This window comes from Procambarus clarkii, chromosome 58 (assembly GCF_040958095.1).
Source record: "Procambarus clarkii isolate CNS0578487 chromosome 58, FALCON_Pclarkii_2.0, whole genome shotgun sequence".
In the NCBI taxonomy this organism is placed as follows: Eukaryota; Metazoa; Arthropoda; class Malacostraca; order Decapoda; family Cambaridae; genus Procambarus; species Procambarus clarkii.
In genome coordinates, this window is record NC_091207.1 from 24,442,162 (window position 1) to 24,462,203 (window position 20,042).

The 20,042-nt window shown below is 41.3% G+C and overlaps 1 protein-coding gene across 4 annotated transcripts in view; it reads left to right on the top strand.

The window, feature by feature from the left end:
* Shal (Potassium voltage-gated channel protein Shal) overlaps positions 1-20,042 on the top strand; it is a 303,351-nt gene that overhangs the window by 264,803 nt on the left and 18,506 nt on the right. The window contains exon 5 of one of the 4 annotated variants that reach the window (XM_069306695.1): positions 15,271-15,340. The exons of the other annotated variants lie outside the window; for them this stretch is intronic. Within the exon in view, the coding sequence (XP_069162796.1) occupies positions 15,271-15,303 (33 nt within the window). The 3' untranslated portion in view covers positions 15,304-15,340. The remainder of the gene's footprint in view (positions 1-15,270; positions 15,341-20,042) is intronic. 4 annotated transcript variants of the gene reach the window in all.

The following is a 20,042-nucleotide window of genomic DNA, read 5'->3' on the forward strand; positions in this document are numbered from 1 at the left end:
ATTATCTTAAGTACAGACTTGTATGGCCGTTCACAGTACAGCACCTAATGTATACATATGTATACCGTCACAGTAACACTGAACATTATGTATAGTGCACCACCGAGTCACTAGTCCTAATATACATAGACTTCCACCATGAAAATGACTAATGAAAAGCAAGCACATGCAAACGCACACACACACACACACACACACACACACACACACACACACACACACACACACACACACACACACACACACACACACACACACCTCGTAAGGGGTGAGAAGTCGGACTGGCGAACAGAAACGTGTGGAGTACCTCAAGGATCGGTGCTGGGGCTAATTCTATTTATAATATACGTTAATGACATGTTTACAGGAGTAGAGTCCTACATGTCGATGTTCACGGATGACGCAAAGTTGATGAGAAGAGTTGTGATAGATAAGGATTGCAGGATCCTCCAAGAACAGGGTGCAGAGATGGTCAGAGAAATGGCTACTCGAAGGGAAGGGAACTATCAAGGGAAATTATTTCCTCACTGGCAAAAGTTTGAACATCATTCAGAAACCTAAGTAAGGAGTCATTTAGGGCGCTTTACACTGCCTACGTGAGGCCAGTCTTGAAGTATGCTGCCCCATCATGGAGTCCCCAACTGAAGAAACACATAAGGAAACTGGATAAGGTTCAGAAGTTTGCGACAAGACTCGTCCCAGAGTTACGAGGGATGGGATATGAACAGCGACTGAAGGAACTGAGCCTTACGAAACTAGAAAAAAAGGGAGAGGGGGGTTATGATAGGAACGTATAAAATACTTAGGGGGATTGACTGAGTGGAAATTGACGAAATGTGCACACGGAATAGTAACAGAATGAGGGGACATGGGTGGAAGCTGGAAACTCAAATGAGTCACAGAGATGTTAGGAAGTTTTCATTTAGCGTGAGAGTAGTGGAAAAATGGAATGCACTTGGGGAACAGGTTGTGGAAGCAAACTCTATTCATAATTTTAAAACTAGGTATAATAGGGAAATAGGACAGGAGTCATTGCTGTAAACAACCGATGGCTCGAAAGGCGGGATCCAAGAGTCAATGCTCGATCCTACAGGCACAAATAGGTGAGTTCAAATAGGTACACACACAGGGGTCTGGTAGCTGAGTGGATAGCGCTCGGGATTCGTAATCCTGTGGCCCGGGTTCGATTTCCAGCGCCGCCAGAGACCAATGGGCAGTTTCTTTCACTCTGATGCTCCTGTTACCTAGCAGTAAATAGGGACTTGGTAGTTACACAGCTGTCACGGGCTGCTTTCTGTGTGTGTGTGTGTGTGTGTGTGTGTGTGTGTGTGTGTGTGTGTGTGTGTGTGTGTGTGTGTGTGTGTGTGTGTGTGTGTGTGTGTGTGTGTGTGTGTGTGTGTGTGTGAAAAATTAGTAGTTAGTAACAGTTGATTGACAGTTGAGAGGCGGACCGAAAGAGCAGAGCTCAACCCCCACAAGCACAACTAGGTGAGTACAACTAGGTGAATTCATACACACACAGTGTGTGTGTGTGTAGGAAAGGGGGGGGGGGTGAAGGGGGACACAAATAACTTTTTCAGTGTCAGAGTAGTTAACAAATGGACTGTATTAGTCAGTGATGTGGTGGAGGCTGACTCCATACACAGTTTCAAATGTAAATATGATAGAGCCCAGTAGGCTCAGGAACCTGTACACCAGTTGATTGACGGTTGAGAGGCGGGACCAAAGAGCCAAAGCTCAACCCCCCCTGCATGCGCAACTAGATTTAATACAATTATGTGAGTACACACACACACACACACACACACACCTATATCACATATATATGTCACATATATATCACATATATATACACACATATATATGTTGTCATGCATATACCTGACAACTTACGCCAGCAGTAGGAAACAGAAAACGCTTACTTACAAACCACTTCAATTCAACCTTTGAATCTTCTAATAAGGAACTTAAAGACAAAGGTGACGGCGTTACCGATGTTCCTTGATTTAGACGTCTCGACGGCACTGGTGCCAGACGTGCCCAGGCTTCCCCATGAAGGGTAAAACGTAAAGACTTACGTCTAATGAGCGTCACTTATCGACGGTCACGAACGAGCCTAATGGATAAACAGTTGTTTATCCATTAGATTTATCCTATCCATTCAGATAGGCAGATGTTTGGGGAGCCCCAGATGAGTCTTGGGGGGGGGGGGGGGAGAAGCCACCGCCCCCCACCCCACACAGAAAAGATTCTCAAGTCTTGAAGAGAATTACTTAGACAATATTATTAACAATACAGGCGCTACCATTCAAGGCGTTCTGAGAAAACTAAATTGTTTATTTCACTTAAACATCTTAAATGCCTTGAACTAAATTACCTTGACATTAACAGGGTCATTACATCATATTTCTAAAGATGACAAGGTCGCTTATATACCACGTGTATATAAGCGACCTATAAGCGTATATAAGCGTCAGCGTATGTAAGTATATAAGTATATCAGATCAGTTATCTGCGTCGTCAGAAATTAGATAAACAGTATTCAAGTCATTATTTATGATTCGAAACATCAGTATGATTGATTTCAAAATGTTATAAAAAAATCAAATGGAATATAAACTGTATTTGTAGGCGAAAAGGACATAGGATTTTGGTCCACCACCAACCCAATATATATATATATATGTACTATATATATATATACAATATATATATGTACTGTATTTTACTTGTACAAAAAAACATGTTTTCCCCTAAAAAAAACTACCTCAACATTATTCGTATTTACGTGCAAAAAATCATACGTTTTTCCCCTACAAAAACCACTCGAAAATCACTTTCAATCAATGGATATTGAACCGCACTAAAAAAGCATTTTACCTACAAGATATCTTTGTAAAAAAATGGAATACAAATGAATGAATCAAATAGAATTTCCTGTGTTAGTGAGTTATTGACACTGTCTCTCCCAGGGCCTGAATAGGGAAGAAGCCTATTTTTAGGGCTATGCTCATCCAAGCTGCGGCCGACTCCAGTCTATCTTCAGACTAAGCTCGTTCAAGCTGCTGCCGTTTCGAAAGACGCTTTCATCAGTTTTAGTGCGCCCTGTGACCACCAATTTCTTTAATTGAAATTAATAATTTATTATAACATAATTGTGGGCATAGTTAGAACTAGGCTAAGTTAGACTGGGTGTTTTGATTTCTGTTGGTACTTATTTGTATTTGCTGTATATTGGTCAAGTACTCAGTATGATTTGAACTAAAAAAAATTAGAGCGAAGATCTATTCAAGACAATTTTATAAGGTAATTAATTGGGAATTATGTAGAAAATGTTTGTCACTCATTAATGAGCATTTGCTCATTCTATATGAGGATGATGTTAAAGCGGCGGCGCCGTGTCTCTGATCTTCTACACCAGAGACGCCAGAAGGAAGTTAGGAGGCCTGGTCGATGACCGGGCCACGGGGACGCTAAGCCCCGGAAGCACCTCAAGGTAATCTCAAGTTAGGAACGCTGCGACAAATCCGTTGGAGCCGAGGGGAAGGTTCGAACCCATGCGGTGGGTGTTTCAAGGGACATGCTCTAGACAACTCGCAGTCTAGTCGCTCTAGACAGCGCATGGATTCGAACCCTCATCACGGCACCTACAGTTGTTCTCACTGATGCATTACGAGACTGTGATTACTCCCTGCTTATAGGAACGATCCTTCGCCACACAATCAAAAAAATCCTCATATACTTTAACCATATGCTATCTTGAGGTTATCTTGAGATGATTTCGGGGCTTTAGTGTCCCCGCGGCAAAAAAGTGTCCTGCTTCCACCCCCAGGAAGCAGCCCGAGACAGCTGACTAACACCCAGGTACCTATTTACTGCTAGGTAACAGGGGCATAGAGTGAAAGAAACTCTGCCCATTGTTTCTCGCCGGCGCCTGGGATCGAACCCAGGACATCAGGATCACAAGTCCAGCGTGCTGTCCGCTCGGCCGACCGGCTCCCCAAACCTCCGGTGTATAAATGAAAAACACATTTACACTTCATTTACATTTCTTCATTTACAACTGGTTCCGCTAGAACTTTGCTTCAGCAATGCGTCCCTCTTGGCCCAAACCATTCACAAAGGTATAATATCCATTTAAACTACGCAATATTTAGGAACTTAAACTGATAAATGCACTTTTTTGTGGTCGCGGCAGCTTAGACGCTTACACTGCTCTGAAGGGAGCCGGTCGGCCGAGCGGACAGCACGCTGGACTTGTGATCCTGTGGTCCTGGGTTCGATCCCAGGCGCCGGCGAGAAACAATGGGCAGAGTTTCTTTCACCCTATGCCCCTGTTACCTAGCAGTAAAATAGGTATCTGGGTGTTAGTCAGCTGTCACGGGCTGCTTCCTGGGGGTGGAGGCCTGGTCGAGGACCGGGCCGCGGGGACACTAAAAGCTCCGAAATCATCTCAAGATAACCTCAAGATAGACGAGCATAGGCTGTGGATAGGTTAGAATCGGCCGCAGCTTGGATAAGCATAGCCTAGGGATAGGTGTCATACAGCAGATATATGCATTCCTGTAAACAGCCACCATTTTAATATCGACATCGACTGAGACTAACATAAAAAAAAAAGAACTTGCATCAGTATATACCCACTCAAACACATTCATACATATGTCTCACCTACGATTGAAACAATCCACCGTTCCCACGTTCATTATGTTACCCAGGAATTTGTTCCATAAGGTAAGGTAGTTATCAGGAGAGCGCTATGCCAGTATGACTACATAGCGTGTCTTATATAAATGAACAACTCGATTTCCAAACCAGTATTTACCCAGGTTTTTCCTAACTTTAAACTGATCACGTTCACTCTCAGTCCAATATGATGACAAAATGCGAGACTTGCCATGAGAACGTTAGAAATTGAAAGACTAGGAGTTAGAGAAGCAGCAGCTAGGAGAAAACTAGGGCTTAGACGAATAGCAACTAGGAGGACATTTTTAGCTAGGACATTTTAAGCTATTTTTAGGAGCAGTAGCTAGATCAAACCAGGTTACAATGGGATCCACTTTATCCTGTATTCTGCATGTTGTGGTTGGAATAGTGTGATACAACAACAATAGTGTATTCTAGATGTTGTGGTTAAATCCATCCATCCTCCTGAAATCAAAGTCCTTACAGTAACTGTTTGGTACAAAGTACCAGTATGTGGATATGGGCTACAGGAAAGTTCACTGTTGTATTACTGAATTTGACCAAATGAGAACCTTTTTTACGGTAATATCACTTTAAGACCTATCCTCACACCTCTCCTAACAATCTTAAGGCATATATATGTCCTCTACTAGGCCTTGAATATTTAAGTTTGGATTTTAGCTTGATCTTTCTGGACTATAAAATTAAAATTACAAAAACTAAACTTTTTGTTGATATATCATTAAATACTGGTACGTTAGACCAAATAGTTACTAATAGTATTATCATGTTAGAAGGATAGTGTGGATTAAAGGAGCGGGGGAGGATACAATTAACAAGACTATACATTCTGGATGTTGTGGCTCTAGTGGGCTATAGATTCAGCATGAGGATGATGTATTATGAACCTCGTAGAATGAAGGAGGGATAGAAGAATGGAACAGTTTCTGAGCGTAATGTTTAAAAATTGGGGTACAGGAGTGTATTGTAGTGTTTCTACCCAGTAAGCTTCAACCGTTCCACTGATACAAGGAAATTGTACCAAATGCTTGATTCTTAAAATGTGCTTGACACTTAAAAATATGTTTGTCACTTAAAATGCTCCTGACACTTAAAAATGTGTTTGTTACTTAAAATGTGCCTAACACTTAACAATGTGTTTGTTACTTAAAAATGTGCTTACACTTAAAATCTGAGTGACACTTAATATCTGAATGACACTTAAAATGTGCCTGTCACTGAAAAATGTGTCTCGTACTTAAAAAAAATATGTAGCACATATCAAAAAAAGTGTCCAGCACTTAAAATATTTACTTCATTCAAACAGTTTTTGATTTAGAAAAAGGAAATATTCCTAAAGACCAGAAATATATTACCTCTCTTAGACGATGATGGAAACTTTGCAGAGAATGAAGAGACAATTTGCTCTGAATTTCAATATATATATATTTGAATGCATTTTTTTTTTAATTAAAACAAAACACATTTTTGTTTTTAATTCTAAAAGTATATTTTTATTATATAACGGAACACAGTTTAAATTGTTTAATTTAATTGAAAACGTCTTTTTTATTTTTATAGTTTATGGAAAGCTCTTTTTTTTTATTTAAGGAAACACAGTTTTAATATATTATAGAAAGTATTATTTTTTTTATATTATTTAAGGAAACATTTTGTAATTGTCTATTTTATTTAAGGAAACACATTTCTTCAATGATCACTTTCAGTTATGAAATATTACTTGTTCATGCTTATTAATGATAATAATAAATGCATTTATATTAACTAGCTTCCAAGCATTTGTAAAAACCCAATGTTGAGTGTAATGAACTACGCCTCCTTCTGTAGAGCCTCTGTAGAGCCACCTCCACCTTCTTCTGTAGAGCCACCTCCAGGTGGCTCCCTGAGGCTCTCTCACCAAGATATCTCCACGGGTCACCCCAGATGCCAGTGTTTGTGATTGGCCTACCGGGGACCACAACCAAAACCTGACCAAAACGTCACAGAGATACAGAGAGCGAGTGACGATTTGCCATCATTCCGAGAAGACAACCAGAAACTCTCAGTGAAGCTTCACGGGCAACTGGAGGATTGAGAAAGACCAAACCCTCGAAAACGCCAACGTCCGCAAACGATTCACACGGAACAAGAGTAACATGCAAGATTAGAGGGGAAACTCAATAGTACCAAATGATACCATGAGGCGGCTCAGCTTCTGCACGCAGCCAATTTCTGGAGTTAATGAACAACACACCGACGAATTGACTAGCCTGGTTTAATTAGAAAGCCACTGGGGGGCTTATCCGGAAAGAGGCGCTTTATATATTCAACCCTGGGTTTCTGGGGGAGATCTCGGTGGCTCCCTGAATTTAACCACAGAGAACAAAAACGGGACTTACCAAGGAGGAAAGGCATCATGGATTAGGATAAAGAAGATAATCCAGGCCGGGACACATGGCCCAAGGCAAGACATAACCGACTGGGACTAAAGCCATACAATTAAAATGCCTCCAGAACCTTGCTAGAACGAAAAAAAATCCCGTAGATCGTAAAATCAGCCCAAGACATGTTGGGGAAGATTGCAACCAATGCAGCATTCTTGCAAACACCATGGGCCCGAGGGCAGACTGCAGTCTGGCTAGATTTGATGACATGGCTGACGACCTGGAAAATACGAGCCATGGAACAAAGGACCGATCGCGAGAGTCTCGCGATCGGGGAATGGAGTCACGTAAGAGGGAAAGGCGTCGGTGTGAAGAAGTCTACTTCGGAGCGACAGAACATCTTGCAGATCCAATGTAAGGACGTTTCGTCCAGGGTTCAATCCGGAGAAATGCGAGGGAAGAGATCGTATCCTCATCCGCGAGGATACTGGATACACCCCACACGTGAAAACCGCAGATAAACAAACCCTAAGAAGCTCAAAACCCTAAACTAGAAGTCAAACTCCACGAAGGGCCCAGCTCCACAGAGCAACTGAAGTGACTCCCCTTGGTTCAAGCAAAGAACCACCAGGAAGAAGTCGGAGTGGAGTCACAGAATAGATTCTGGAGACTTCTGAATCCTCCTCTGGGCATGCCACACAGCTGAAAACTCGTGCACCATACTGGGCACCCGATGGAATAGACCTGACCACCGACACTGGGCGGCCAGTGTCATAGGGGTAAACCCAGAAAGGGCCAGCATTTACCACGAGAGAAACAACCCTTCCATGACACGTAGTTGAGACTTCAAGCAGAAAAGGAATTTACAGCAATACAACGATTCCAAGACACTGAATGGAACCTAGAACCAAACCCAAGGGGAGGAACAGCCAAATAATCATACTCATACATAGGAGGAAGATATAAGAAAATAACTCCCTGAAACAAAAGACCCTCTGGAGAGGAACTCCAGGTCCAAGAAGGCTTCAAGAGCACCCATGAACAATCCTCAAGTGTCTTAGCCTGCCATGTAATCTACGACACCCTTAGCAATAGAAGCGTGCCATGAAAGTTCCGGGGTAGAGCCGTAGTCCTAGTCCAACACCGGCGAAAGAAAGGTGTCCCTGAAAAGGGAAGGTGGCATTTGTTGAAATGATTGTTCTAAAATCACGGCGGGTCCTGAAGGCTCGTCTGCCTCTATTGGCGATGTGGATGGGGCTATTCACAGAGAAGGCCAAGCTACACCCTGAACTAAATCCTGCCCCGACTCCAAAATCCTCAGGCACTTCGGAGCCGGAGCCAGGGGGGAGATGCACCAGAAGAAGGGTGAAGGGGAGGGGCTTAATCCAGACGGAGATCACAATTTCGGACCCATAAAAACCATAGGGTCCAACTCTGGGGGCATCCAACCGATGACAATGCCGCGAACGCCTAATCCTCGCAAACCTAACTCTCAAAGCGGCAGCTGCCTGAAAAAAGTCTGCATTTAAAGCTGAATCAGTCAGTGAGGATACCAAGAGGGATCCAACTGCATGGGGCTCAGGGTCATACTTGTCTTCAACCAACAGACAGCATGGAGGCGGGAAGAATGACCGTCGTCTGGAAGTAAAAACGATAACCACCCTTCAAACTCGCAGATGGCAAGTGCAGGCTCGACTTGCTAAATCAACCACGCCAAAGACCCGCATGGGGATTTGTCAGGGCCTGAAGGCCGCTAGCCAAGAAGGATACTTAGGCACTGAGGCCGCTTACCAGAAGCCCGACGCCAAAACCACCAGGCTACGATGGCGTCTGCGGCGTGTCGTAGAAGCAAACACGCAAGCCCTAGTGAACCCCACTACAACCAGCAGAACACTCTCAGCCAAAGGTTCGAACAGAGGAGTCAAAGACTCATGAATAGCTCTAAGCGAGGCTCTCCGCCCCAGTGACCTGGCCTCTCTGGGGCGAACTCCAGAGCACACTAGAGAAGATATCTCTATCAGCGTAGGGGCAGTGCCAGTGGGCACTCTGGGTTGGAACCCGGAGTTCATGCAGCCAGAAGCACAACAAAGCCAAGCCCACATGATAAGCCGGATAGAAAACACGCACGTTAAAGAAAAAAACTAAAATATTGAAGAGTACAATCAAGTGGCCCCCACAGGAATGAGTCAAAGGATGGCGGGCACTTACCTTGAAGCAAGGGGCCGTGTGCAACGTCTGAAAAACCTGAAACAGAAGTGTCCAGTCGGACGTCAGCTCCAGAACTGACAAGGAAGGAGTCTGCTTGCAGAAGCTGGATCACCTGCTGATGTATTCGGCACTATGAGATTCGCGCCAATTTTGAATGTCTCTTGTTCTGTGTGAAACGTTTATAGGATTCTTTGAAGTTTTCGAGGATATGGTCCTTGCTAACCGTCCAGTTGTCTGTAAAGCGGCTCTAACTTTTTGGATGCTTTCCCAGTGAGGTAGCAAATTGTTTCTTTGCTCTCTGCACGTCTGTAAGGGAGGCCAGGCTTTAGTTCTGGTCCCCAGCAGGCCAATCAGAACTCCCACGTCTGATTTGACCCCATGGAGCCATCTCAGCAAAAGAGTTTCAGTGAGTCGCTGGGGGCTTCTCCAACAAAAGTTCTAATATAAGCTTTATTGGTGAGAAAACAATAAATAAAGTGGAAGTAAAGTTTTAGTTCGTCACTGTTATGTAATTGAGAGTCTGAATTTGAATGTTTCGTCTGAAGTCCAGCTTGGCGTGCTTGGGTACAGTGACCTGATAGTAACTGTAACCTGATGGTGACTAACCATAATGGTGGATGTAACGCTGTTATTGACTGTAACGCTGCTGGTAACTGTAACCTTGATGATGGTTGTAAGCCTGCAAGTGACTGTAACCTTGATGGCGTCTGTAACCATGCTAGTGTATGTAACCCTGCTAGTGACTGTAATCCTGCTGGTGACTGTAATCCTGCTAGTGACTGTAATCCTGCTGGTGACTGTAATCCTGCTGGTGACTGTAACCCTGCTGGTGACTGTAATCCTGCTGGTGACTGTAACCCTGCTGGTGACTGTAATCCTGCTGGTGACTGTAACCCTGCTGGTGACTGTAATCCTGCTGGTGACTGTAACCCTGCTGGTGACTGTAACCCTGCTGGTGACTGTAATCCTGCTGGTGACTGTAATCCTGCTGGTGACTGTAATCCTGCTGGTGACTGTAATCCTGCTAGTGACTGTAACCCTGCTGGTGACTGTAATCCTGCTGGTGACCGGAAAAAATTTGCCTTGATTTATCCCAAATATTATTTAATTATTAATTAACACCATTCATGCAGGATTAATTAGGACCCAACTGTGAACAATTGTTTTTATTTTTAAGTTTTTAATCTCTGTCAAAACTCATAAGAAAAAGTAAGGTGTAATTAGCTTTAGTAATATTATATGTAATTTGCCAAATGACTAATTTCCTACCATCTACAAAACACACACACACATACACACACACACACACACACACACACACACACACACACACACACACACACACACACACACACACACACACACACACACACACACACACACACACACACACACTCAAGCACAACTGCAAGTGCCTGAGGACACCATTTGTGTATGTATTCCATCCCTACACATGTATGGATAACAAATTAGATATCTTTGTGCTAGAGTAACTTGGATGGTGATGATATAGAGGGTGCGAGATGCCGGAGGCTGGGTAGCAGATGACGTGTGGATCCACGGGAAGGGGTGTGGGGAAAGGGGGGTAGTGTAGTGTGGTGTGGTGAGTGAAGGGGGCGATTCACCCCCCTCTTTCCCCTTCACATCTCTGTACCAAGCTACCCACCCCTCACCCCCACCAACACCAGCAAAACAAAACAGCAGTCAGGCTCTACACTCATGCCATTTGCACACTGAACTTCTTTTTGTGTTTTTTTTTATTTTGGATCAAAATTTAATCCAAGAGTTGTGTGCCTTCTGCAACTGCACGGCTATAATACTTCCCTGGCCAACCCGTTCTCGCAAATTTAATAAGTCAATATTGACTTATTAGTTGCGTGCATAGGTGACATACTAAACATAATAGTTTCCCTTGAAAAGCTTCATAGAAAACACCGACCTTACCTAACCTACTTAGTATGTTAAGATAAGCATCTTATAGCTTCGTAATTACAATTGTTACTTAACCTATTATAGGTATAGGTTAGGTAATAATTGTAATTACGAAGCAATAAGATGCTTATCTTAACATACTAAGTAGGTTAGGTAAGGTCGGTGTTTTCTATGAAGCTTTTCAAGGGAAACTATTATGTTAAGTATGTCACCTATGCACATATTTAATAAGTCAATATTGACTTATTAAATTTGCGAGAACGGGTTGCCCTGGCAAGCTCCTTCGCTCGTTCTTACAGTAACAATTTGCTCGACAAGAGCCCCCCTCAACCCCCCCCCCCTTCGCTTCGCCGTTCCTTCTCCTCTGATTCAAATGTCACAATATTCAACATCATTCGCAAAAAATCTAATTGCCAGACTAAAAAGAGAAAAGATTCAATGGAAGTTAGTTAAAGTTGTATTGATTATGAGCATCGAAGGAGAGAATAATTGCTGTGCTAACTTCACAACTTTCTCACCTCACGCGGCTGCACAGTCTTCACGCCCTGCCAATGTTTATGTTCACTATTGATCTCGGTAAAATAGCACTTCATTTATTGGCCTCGATAACACTGCACTTCACTATTGGTCTCCTTAAGCCAGCACCTCATTTATTGGCCTCGATAACATTGCACTTCATTATTGGTCTCCTTAAGCCAGCACCTCATTGGCCTCGATAACATTGCACTTCACTATTGGTCTCCTTAAGCCAGCACCTCATTTATTGGCATCGATAACATTGCACTTCACTATTGGTCTCCTTAAGCCAGCACCTCATTTATTGGCCTCGATAACATTGCACTTCACTATTGGTCTCCTTAAGCCAGCACCTCATTATTCAGCCCATACTCCTGTTTTCGTAATGCTGATATTGACGATGAGGTCCATAGTACATATACCGACATACAACGAAATAAGAAAGTCCAAATCGGTCATATTGAATTTGGACAAACCGGAAAAGATTTTCTATTTATGTTGCAAACACGAACTATACTAACCTAACCTTCCTAGGCCTAATACACGTTATCTGAGGCCTAATTACAGTGCATATGTGTGCTATACTGAACCTAGGTTTAAGTTTGTTTTTTTAGCTACATTTATGTCGGTTTCTATAATGTGAATAGCACACAGGTCTACTATCTAATTCCTAAGTACGTCAGTATTTGTACTATGGTGCATAGTTACATAAAGTACTATCTAGACTGGAGGATGGGTGGCACTATTGGCCTCCTTGGGCTAACAGCACCTCTTAATTGGTCTTTATAAGCAAGCACCTCGTTATTGCTCTTATCCGTGTTTCTCTCCCATTCATTAATCTTTAACTTGCTCAGTTAACGAGATCTTCGCTTACTAGCCTCTAAGGAAAGTCAAATTATCCCTAAATACTCACACTTAGCGAGGTCTTACCCTTACTACACTTTGAGGGAGCCCATTAAGCACTCCATTCTCACCCTTAAAGAGGTCTTTCTCCCCCCCCCCCCTTGCCACTTTCCCAGGAAGTCTGTTTTTCCCTGTTTCACCTTTAGCCAGATTTTTTTCCCTTTGCTAATCTCTGAAGAAAACTGCTAATCACTCTTACGTTATCCTTACGTACACTCGAGAAATAGGAAGTAGATAATACCCTTTCTGTTTACTTTAGCAAAGATATATATATATATATATATATATATATATATATATATATATATATATATATATATATATATATATATATATATATATATATATATATATATAGATATGACAAGGATTTTTTTGTCTACCCAAATAAACTCTTTGTCATTGCCGAACAGTTGACTCTTTAATCGAATCGTAATCAGTGTGCATTTGGTTGACCCGAGTACATTAAGTACTGAACTCCAAGACTAAATCCCTTTCTTTTCAGCTCACTAAAAACTGCTCTCATCAAACCATTAATTTTTGTGCTCAGATTTTTTTTGGGTTATAATTGATTTTTATTATCAAGATCTTTATTTTCAATAGGCCTTCTTAGGGCACCTCCTTTCTAATATTTATGGACTATATCATGTTCTTCATTCTGATATTATTGAAATTTATACCTTTTAACACTCATATTCTTAAAAATTTATATTCTTACAAAATTTTATTCTTAAAAATCATATTCTTAAAAATTCATATTCTTAAAAATTCATATTCTTAAAATTTCATTATTCTTAAAAATCCATGATCTTAAAATTCATTTTCTTAAACATGCATATTCTTAAAAATTCCTATTCCAAAAAATTCCTATTCATAAAAAATTTATTTTCAAAATTCATATTATTCAGATTCACTTTACAAATTGGTCTTTCAATCTAAATGGTTTCCATTAAAATTACAGAGAAAATTTTTTAGTTGCTTCAAATTAATTAGAATCTAATTTATAGGCCTAAAATAATTATATTTATCATGAATAATATCAAATTCTTAACATAATAACTGGATGGCAGCTTTCTATATAGTACTTTAATAATTAAATATAAGTGGTCCAGAAAGTGCAGATTGCAAAGCCAGTAAATTATATCATCAAATTCTATTGTAGGAATTTTATTGTAAAAATTATATTGTAGAAAATGCATTGTAGAAATAAGGATATTAATTAATGAAAGAGAATTAGTTGAAAGTAAAAGTTATGAAAGCAATTAACATACTTTGGATTATTTGTTTTGGCGTTTTATTTATAAATTGGGACAAGTTTATCAAATTTTAATATCTGATAAAGCAAGTTGGCCCAGGTTCATGATAAGACAGGTTCCTAGTTTATCATGAACCTAGGAACCTGACCCTAGGTTTGGCCTAGGTTCAGGAACTAGCTTTATGATAAAGAAAAAGTTTATATTTGTAAAGATAATCATCAATTATAAATACAGTACATGTCTCTAGAAATATATATATATATATAATATTATCATTCCTTCCAGCTTTATCAAAGTGAAAAGTATGTTAATTCTGTTTTATAAAGTTTACTTCAAAATCATTTCGTAGTTTAGTGACAGGTGTTTAAGTAACAATAACAGTGACAGGTGTTTAAGTAACAGTAACAGTGACAGGTGTTTAGTAACGGGTGTACAACTTGGCATCGTTACACACAAAAAGGGATTTTAAGTTTCCTTTTGCCTATGGTTTCCATAACCTGTATTTAAGGTTTTAACCAGGCGACACTGTACACAACAGACTCTGCACAGAACACACAAATTAACTTAATTAATTTAGAAAAGTCAAATTAGAAACTCATACACAGTCAATGCTTTCAAAGAGCGTAAAGCCTTGCAAAAGTTCAGATCGTCAATGGTCACTTTACATACATCCCTCCTCAACCCTTTGCTTAATAAAAACTCGTTGGAAATCATTAATTGTTGAGGTTAATTTCCGCTTTCCCTCCCTCCCTCCCTTTTCTCTGCTGCTCTCTAAAAGGTTTCCCAGTCGCACCACTTAAGACAAATCACTTAAAATAAAAACAATCTTAGAGCCGTTCACCGCGGTGTTAAGAGGAGCTGTGTTGTGTAAACATTCTTAATTGGTCAGGAATCACACACCAATAACCTCAACGTTAATTCTGTTCTGTGTTTTCGTTGCTATGACTTTGCAACAGAATTAAAATCGTTGTAGTTGTGTTGTGTATTAAGTGAGTAACAATTATAACACGGATAGTAACGTGTTGATGATTTGTATATATCAATTCACCTCAAAAAATGTATATACAAAAATTAAAAATACACACACACGGTTCCACTTTGAAAGAAAGGTGCTCTATTGTTTGGTGTTTGGATTATTTGTCTGATTGGTGGGTGTTTGTTTTTTTCCCCCAGTATGCTACTTAAGCTACTCAGACACCTTTGCCAAGAAACATACTGAGTGACTGATCACCTCCTGATCATTTAAATATTCTACGTCTGTTCAAAACGCTCAAATGTTGAAGTCGTCAGCCACTCAGTTTCATAGTTGTAGCAAACACTAAATAAATGTTTTTTCCCGACACTTTACCTGTCACTATCTTCAATTCCTCTTATTTCCATTGTAGGCTGTAGACCCTAAGTTGGTTCAGTCCCCTTAGGCCTACACAAGACGGCGTTTTAAGCGTCGGGCACATGGTAACTCTCGTCTCCTTTGTCTTGCCTAGTTTATCATTTTTTTTTGGCTAGTTGTCAAGGCATATCCTGGCAAACTGACTTGGCTAATTGTCTTGCCTAGTTGACTTCACTAGTTGTCTCGGCTAGATACTGCATGTGCCTGTGTTCTTGTCACCGAGCTCCTGAGCCACCTATCATTGCTAGAAAACCAGGAACCTTTTAGTCTAGTCAACACCTGTAGCTGCTCAAGCTAGAGTCGTCGTCTTTGTGCCAATATCTTCACCCGTCGGGGTCAAGTATTGTTGAAATGATCTCCTTAAGTTGCTCTTATTTCCCAGTTCACTTTTTTTTCTAAGTTACACTTGTAGTCTTGGGCAGCATTCACAGACTGGTACCTTGGAGACACTTCTTATGTTCACTCTAGTTCCTTTCTGCATTTGATATGTCTTAATTCTGATATAATTCAATATTACTTTCAAAACCTTGACTCGCGACCATTTATAATTCAGTTAGTTTACTAAAAAAATTACATTTTGAGTATTGAACAAATATAATGAGAAAGCCATTATAGCAAAACATATATTCATCATTATAATATAATCATAAATTAGTGTATATAAGTATAATCTACATTAGTGTTTAGATTTAGAAGCCGGCTATAACAATCACACTCTCTAAGATCTTCAAAATACCACATGTGAACAGAGCCATTTGTGTCCATTGAAGTAGAAATATGAATGTATATTGTATCTGTTTTGTTTTTTCTGGGTAAACGAATTTCATTCATTAATAGCTTTGCCTGTCTTATAAAGAACCAACAGAAGTATGGCCCCATTGGACGAAAGGTAGGCACTCAGGTCCCACAGGTAAGGGCGAGATGTAAACACAGGTGAGAAGGAACCCAATCATAACGTGTATGATACGAGACAACGAAGTGATGATTGGAGGAGGAAGCGGATAACAGTGCTGATAGAAAAGCGACTTGATTGCCGAGCTGCTAGTGAGAGCAGTGAATGAACGAACTGCTGGTGAGAGCAGTGGTTGAAGGAACTGCTAGTGAAATTGGTGAATGAACGATCTGCTCTAGAGAAAGCAGTGAATGAACGAACTAGTTGGGAATTTAGTGAATGAACGAACTGCTGTGAAAGCAGTGTATGAACGAATTACTAGTGAAACCAGTAAACGAATGAACTGCTAATATAACCAGTGAATGAACGAACTGCTAATGAAACCGGTGAATGAAAGATATGCTGGTGAAAGCAGTGAATGAAAGAACTGCTTGGGAAATTAGTGAATAAACGAACTGCTAGTGAAAGCAGTGAATGAAATAACTACTAGTAAAACCAGTGAATGAACAAACTGGACGTGAAAAACATGTCAGTGAACGTTTTCAGTATCTTCATTTTTCGTTATGTATAATAATGTATGCCAGTATGAATCCGTACATAATGAAGTCGCCCAAGAGTGGTCCTCGAACGTATTTCTTCGAGGTGTTGCTCAAAGGCGGTCCTCAAAGATGGTCTTCAATAGGTGGTCCTCAGAGATGGTACTCAAAAGTTGTTCTCAGAAGTTGGACTTAGATGTGGTCGTGAAAGGTAATCACCAAAGGAGGTCCTCAAATGTGGTCCTCATTTTGGCTCTCAAAGGTGGTCCTCAGAGGTGGTCCTCAGAGATCGTCCTCTGAAGTGGTACTCAAAGGTGAGACATTCTGATCGGTGATAGATTGATTTGAGGAATTTGTACACTTTTGTTAATAAGTCTGAAACATATTATGGGTTGAGTGAGAGAGTTGGTCCAGTGTGTAGTAAATACCTTTTGAATTGTTATAGGAGGCAAAAACAGGTGTATGAAAAACAGGTGTGTGTTATTGTGCATGTGTCTGTTTCTGTGTATTTGTTTTATATTTATGTCATGTGTTTTTATTAGGCATATGTGGAAATGCAAGCGAGAGTATGTGTGTGTGTGTGTGTGTGTGTGTGTGTGTGTGTGTGTGTGTGTGTGTGTGTGTGTGTGTGTGTGTGTGTGTGTGTGTGTGTGTGTGTGTGTGGGTGTTTGTGTGTGAGAATGTTGGCTAATGTCATCAGCTGATTGTTATCCAACTTTCCACACATTTCACACTGATTTAACATGACATGATAGATTTGCTATCCTGTCTCAGCCGCCTGCTCCGGTCTAGGCATCAGCCTTCATCTCCCTCTGTCAAAGTTCTAACGATTAGACCCTTCACATGCTTCTACAATATCTACCTTAATTATACCCCCCCACACAAGACTTCCCTGAGTCTCTACAGTGACACGTGGGGCTATATTACCCACTTAAAATCCACTGTCGTGTATCCCTCAGTGTTGCAGAGTAATAAAACTAGTGACCTGAGGAGGATGACGATTGGACTATTGACATCGATGCTCATGATGTATTGATTCTTTTCCTAAGGCTAACCTTAATTTTTTAGGAGGTTTTAGGAGCTCTCCTCGCCATAACAGCCTTAAGCTAAGTGACCACAACAACCTGTTAAGGTCTTTGTTGGCAAATGTCCTCAAACTTCCTTAAACTGAAATACAGAAGAAACAAATCATTCTTCTCGTTAGACTCGGCGGTCTCGTTATCACCACGTGTACCCAAATGACCGATTTAGTCAAGGAAATCTTACCGGATGGCCATGGGGGTTCAGAATGGCTTCACGACCCCAAACTACACACAGTACATCAATGAGAGGGATTCCCTTGCAGTCCATCAGCCAGACCATCTGACAAACAATCCAGTTTGGACAGCTCCATTGTACGGAAAATGACTTCAAAATTGCTTGATGCTGCACTAACAAACCACGATCATGCTCTCCTCTCGTAAAGAAAATTTAGTTTTGGAGATCCCTATGTCTGCAACAGGTGCATGCGTTAAACCATATTATATCGATATCATAGGAGCACTCTGCATCACTGCCTCAACCCACACTATAGAAATGTATTTACGGTTAGACCGAAACTGACTAAATTGGACTGCACCTTCTGAATTGTGAGCATTCTTAGGTACAGCACACAGGATGCAATGAAGGCAATGATATCATCAAGAGGAGCCTCACCACAGTGCCCAGCAGAGAGAGATTCTCATTTTCGAATGTCCTGTGAGTCTCCCAATAACCCTAGATATGCACAAGGAATTGTCAAGGCCCACAAACCTGGAAACCCACTGCGACCAATCGCTATCTGGCACGTTTGTGGCCAGATACGTGCGCCCACGTACAGACTGGCTAAGTGACCCTACATTCTGCTGAATCCAGCCATGCCCTGTGCTATCATCCTTAAGTTTCAGAAGGAATTTGTCTACTTGTTGGAGGGTCGCTGGCATCAAGTGAGAGATTTTCCCTGGAGGCTGAGTCGTTGTTCCCCAACGTGTCCGGGGATGAGATAATCGGAATAGTGATGGACAAAGTTTATCGGAACCCATTATACGCTTCACTTGACTTCTCAGGATGCATATTTAGGCACCTGCTCGAAGCATGTACCTAAAATACATATATCCTGAGCTTTGATGGTCTACACTAATAAACAAAAAGATGGTGTCACCATTGGTCTACCCTCGGTATCTTATTTGAGATTTGTTATTTGGGTCCTGTTGAGGAGAATGTTCTTGCTGACATTGACCTTAAACCTGATGTCTCCTGAAGGTATGCTGATGACCTCATCTCGCAGGTACCTGACATGGAACGCTTGCTACAGTTTAAGGAAACCTCCGAGCGATGTTCCGTGCTTAGTTTTCACTTACTAGATAAAGAGTTTAGGTAAGCTGCCTTTGCTAGATATAATGATCTCTGAAAGAAATAGTGGCTGTCACACTAGTCTATACCAAAGGAGCTACCATAGGAATGTGCCTTAAATCTATTTGTGAGTGATCTGACCTGTACAAGAGATAGATTGTCGACAGCTGTGCCATCAATGGTCTCACACCAGTTGGAAGCAGTTTGACGAGGAACTCGGTAGAGTAAGGCAGGTTCTTGTCAACAATGGATATCCTAACCAATTAACGGACATGTCGAACCGATCATTAAGAAAAAGGCGAACCTCCGTGCAGCCTCCAGCGAACCTGCCAACTCTACATAAACTGTCCCATGGATTCAACTCCTCCTCGGGGAAGAGTTGTAGGGGCCTCGTAGCCTGGTGGATAGCGCGCAGGACTCGTAATTCTGTGGCGCGGGTTCGATTCCCGCACGAGGCAGAAATAAATAGGCAAAGTTTCTTTCACCCTGAATGCCCCTGTTACCTAGCAGTAAATAGGTACCTGGGAGTTAGTCAGCTGTCACGGGCTGCTTCCTGGGGGTGGAGGCCTGGTCGAGGACCGGGCCGCGGGGACACTAAAGCCCCGAAATCATCTCAAGATAACCTCAAGATAACCTCTACAGGAACTTGTTTTCCTCGACTCACATAACTGAGGAAAGAGTCCTGAAAAAACATAATTAACAGAAATGTGACCCCCGACCAATACTATAAGAAGTTTACAGTTTCTTGTAGTTTACAGTTTACTTCTTGCTCACAGTTTACAGTAAGTGTACGAGGACTCAAAAACTCATGAAGAACTTTCCCGCCCCGAAGCAAAACGTATTGAAAGAAACCGAATGTCGTCTGTGCCTTTACATGCCCACTTTTGCTTTGTCAGCCCCAACGATCTCAATATATTGACAAGACAATTTTTATTTCAAGGCTCCTGCCAATGTAAAAGCAACAAGACT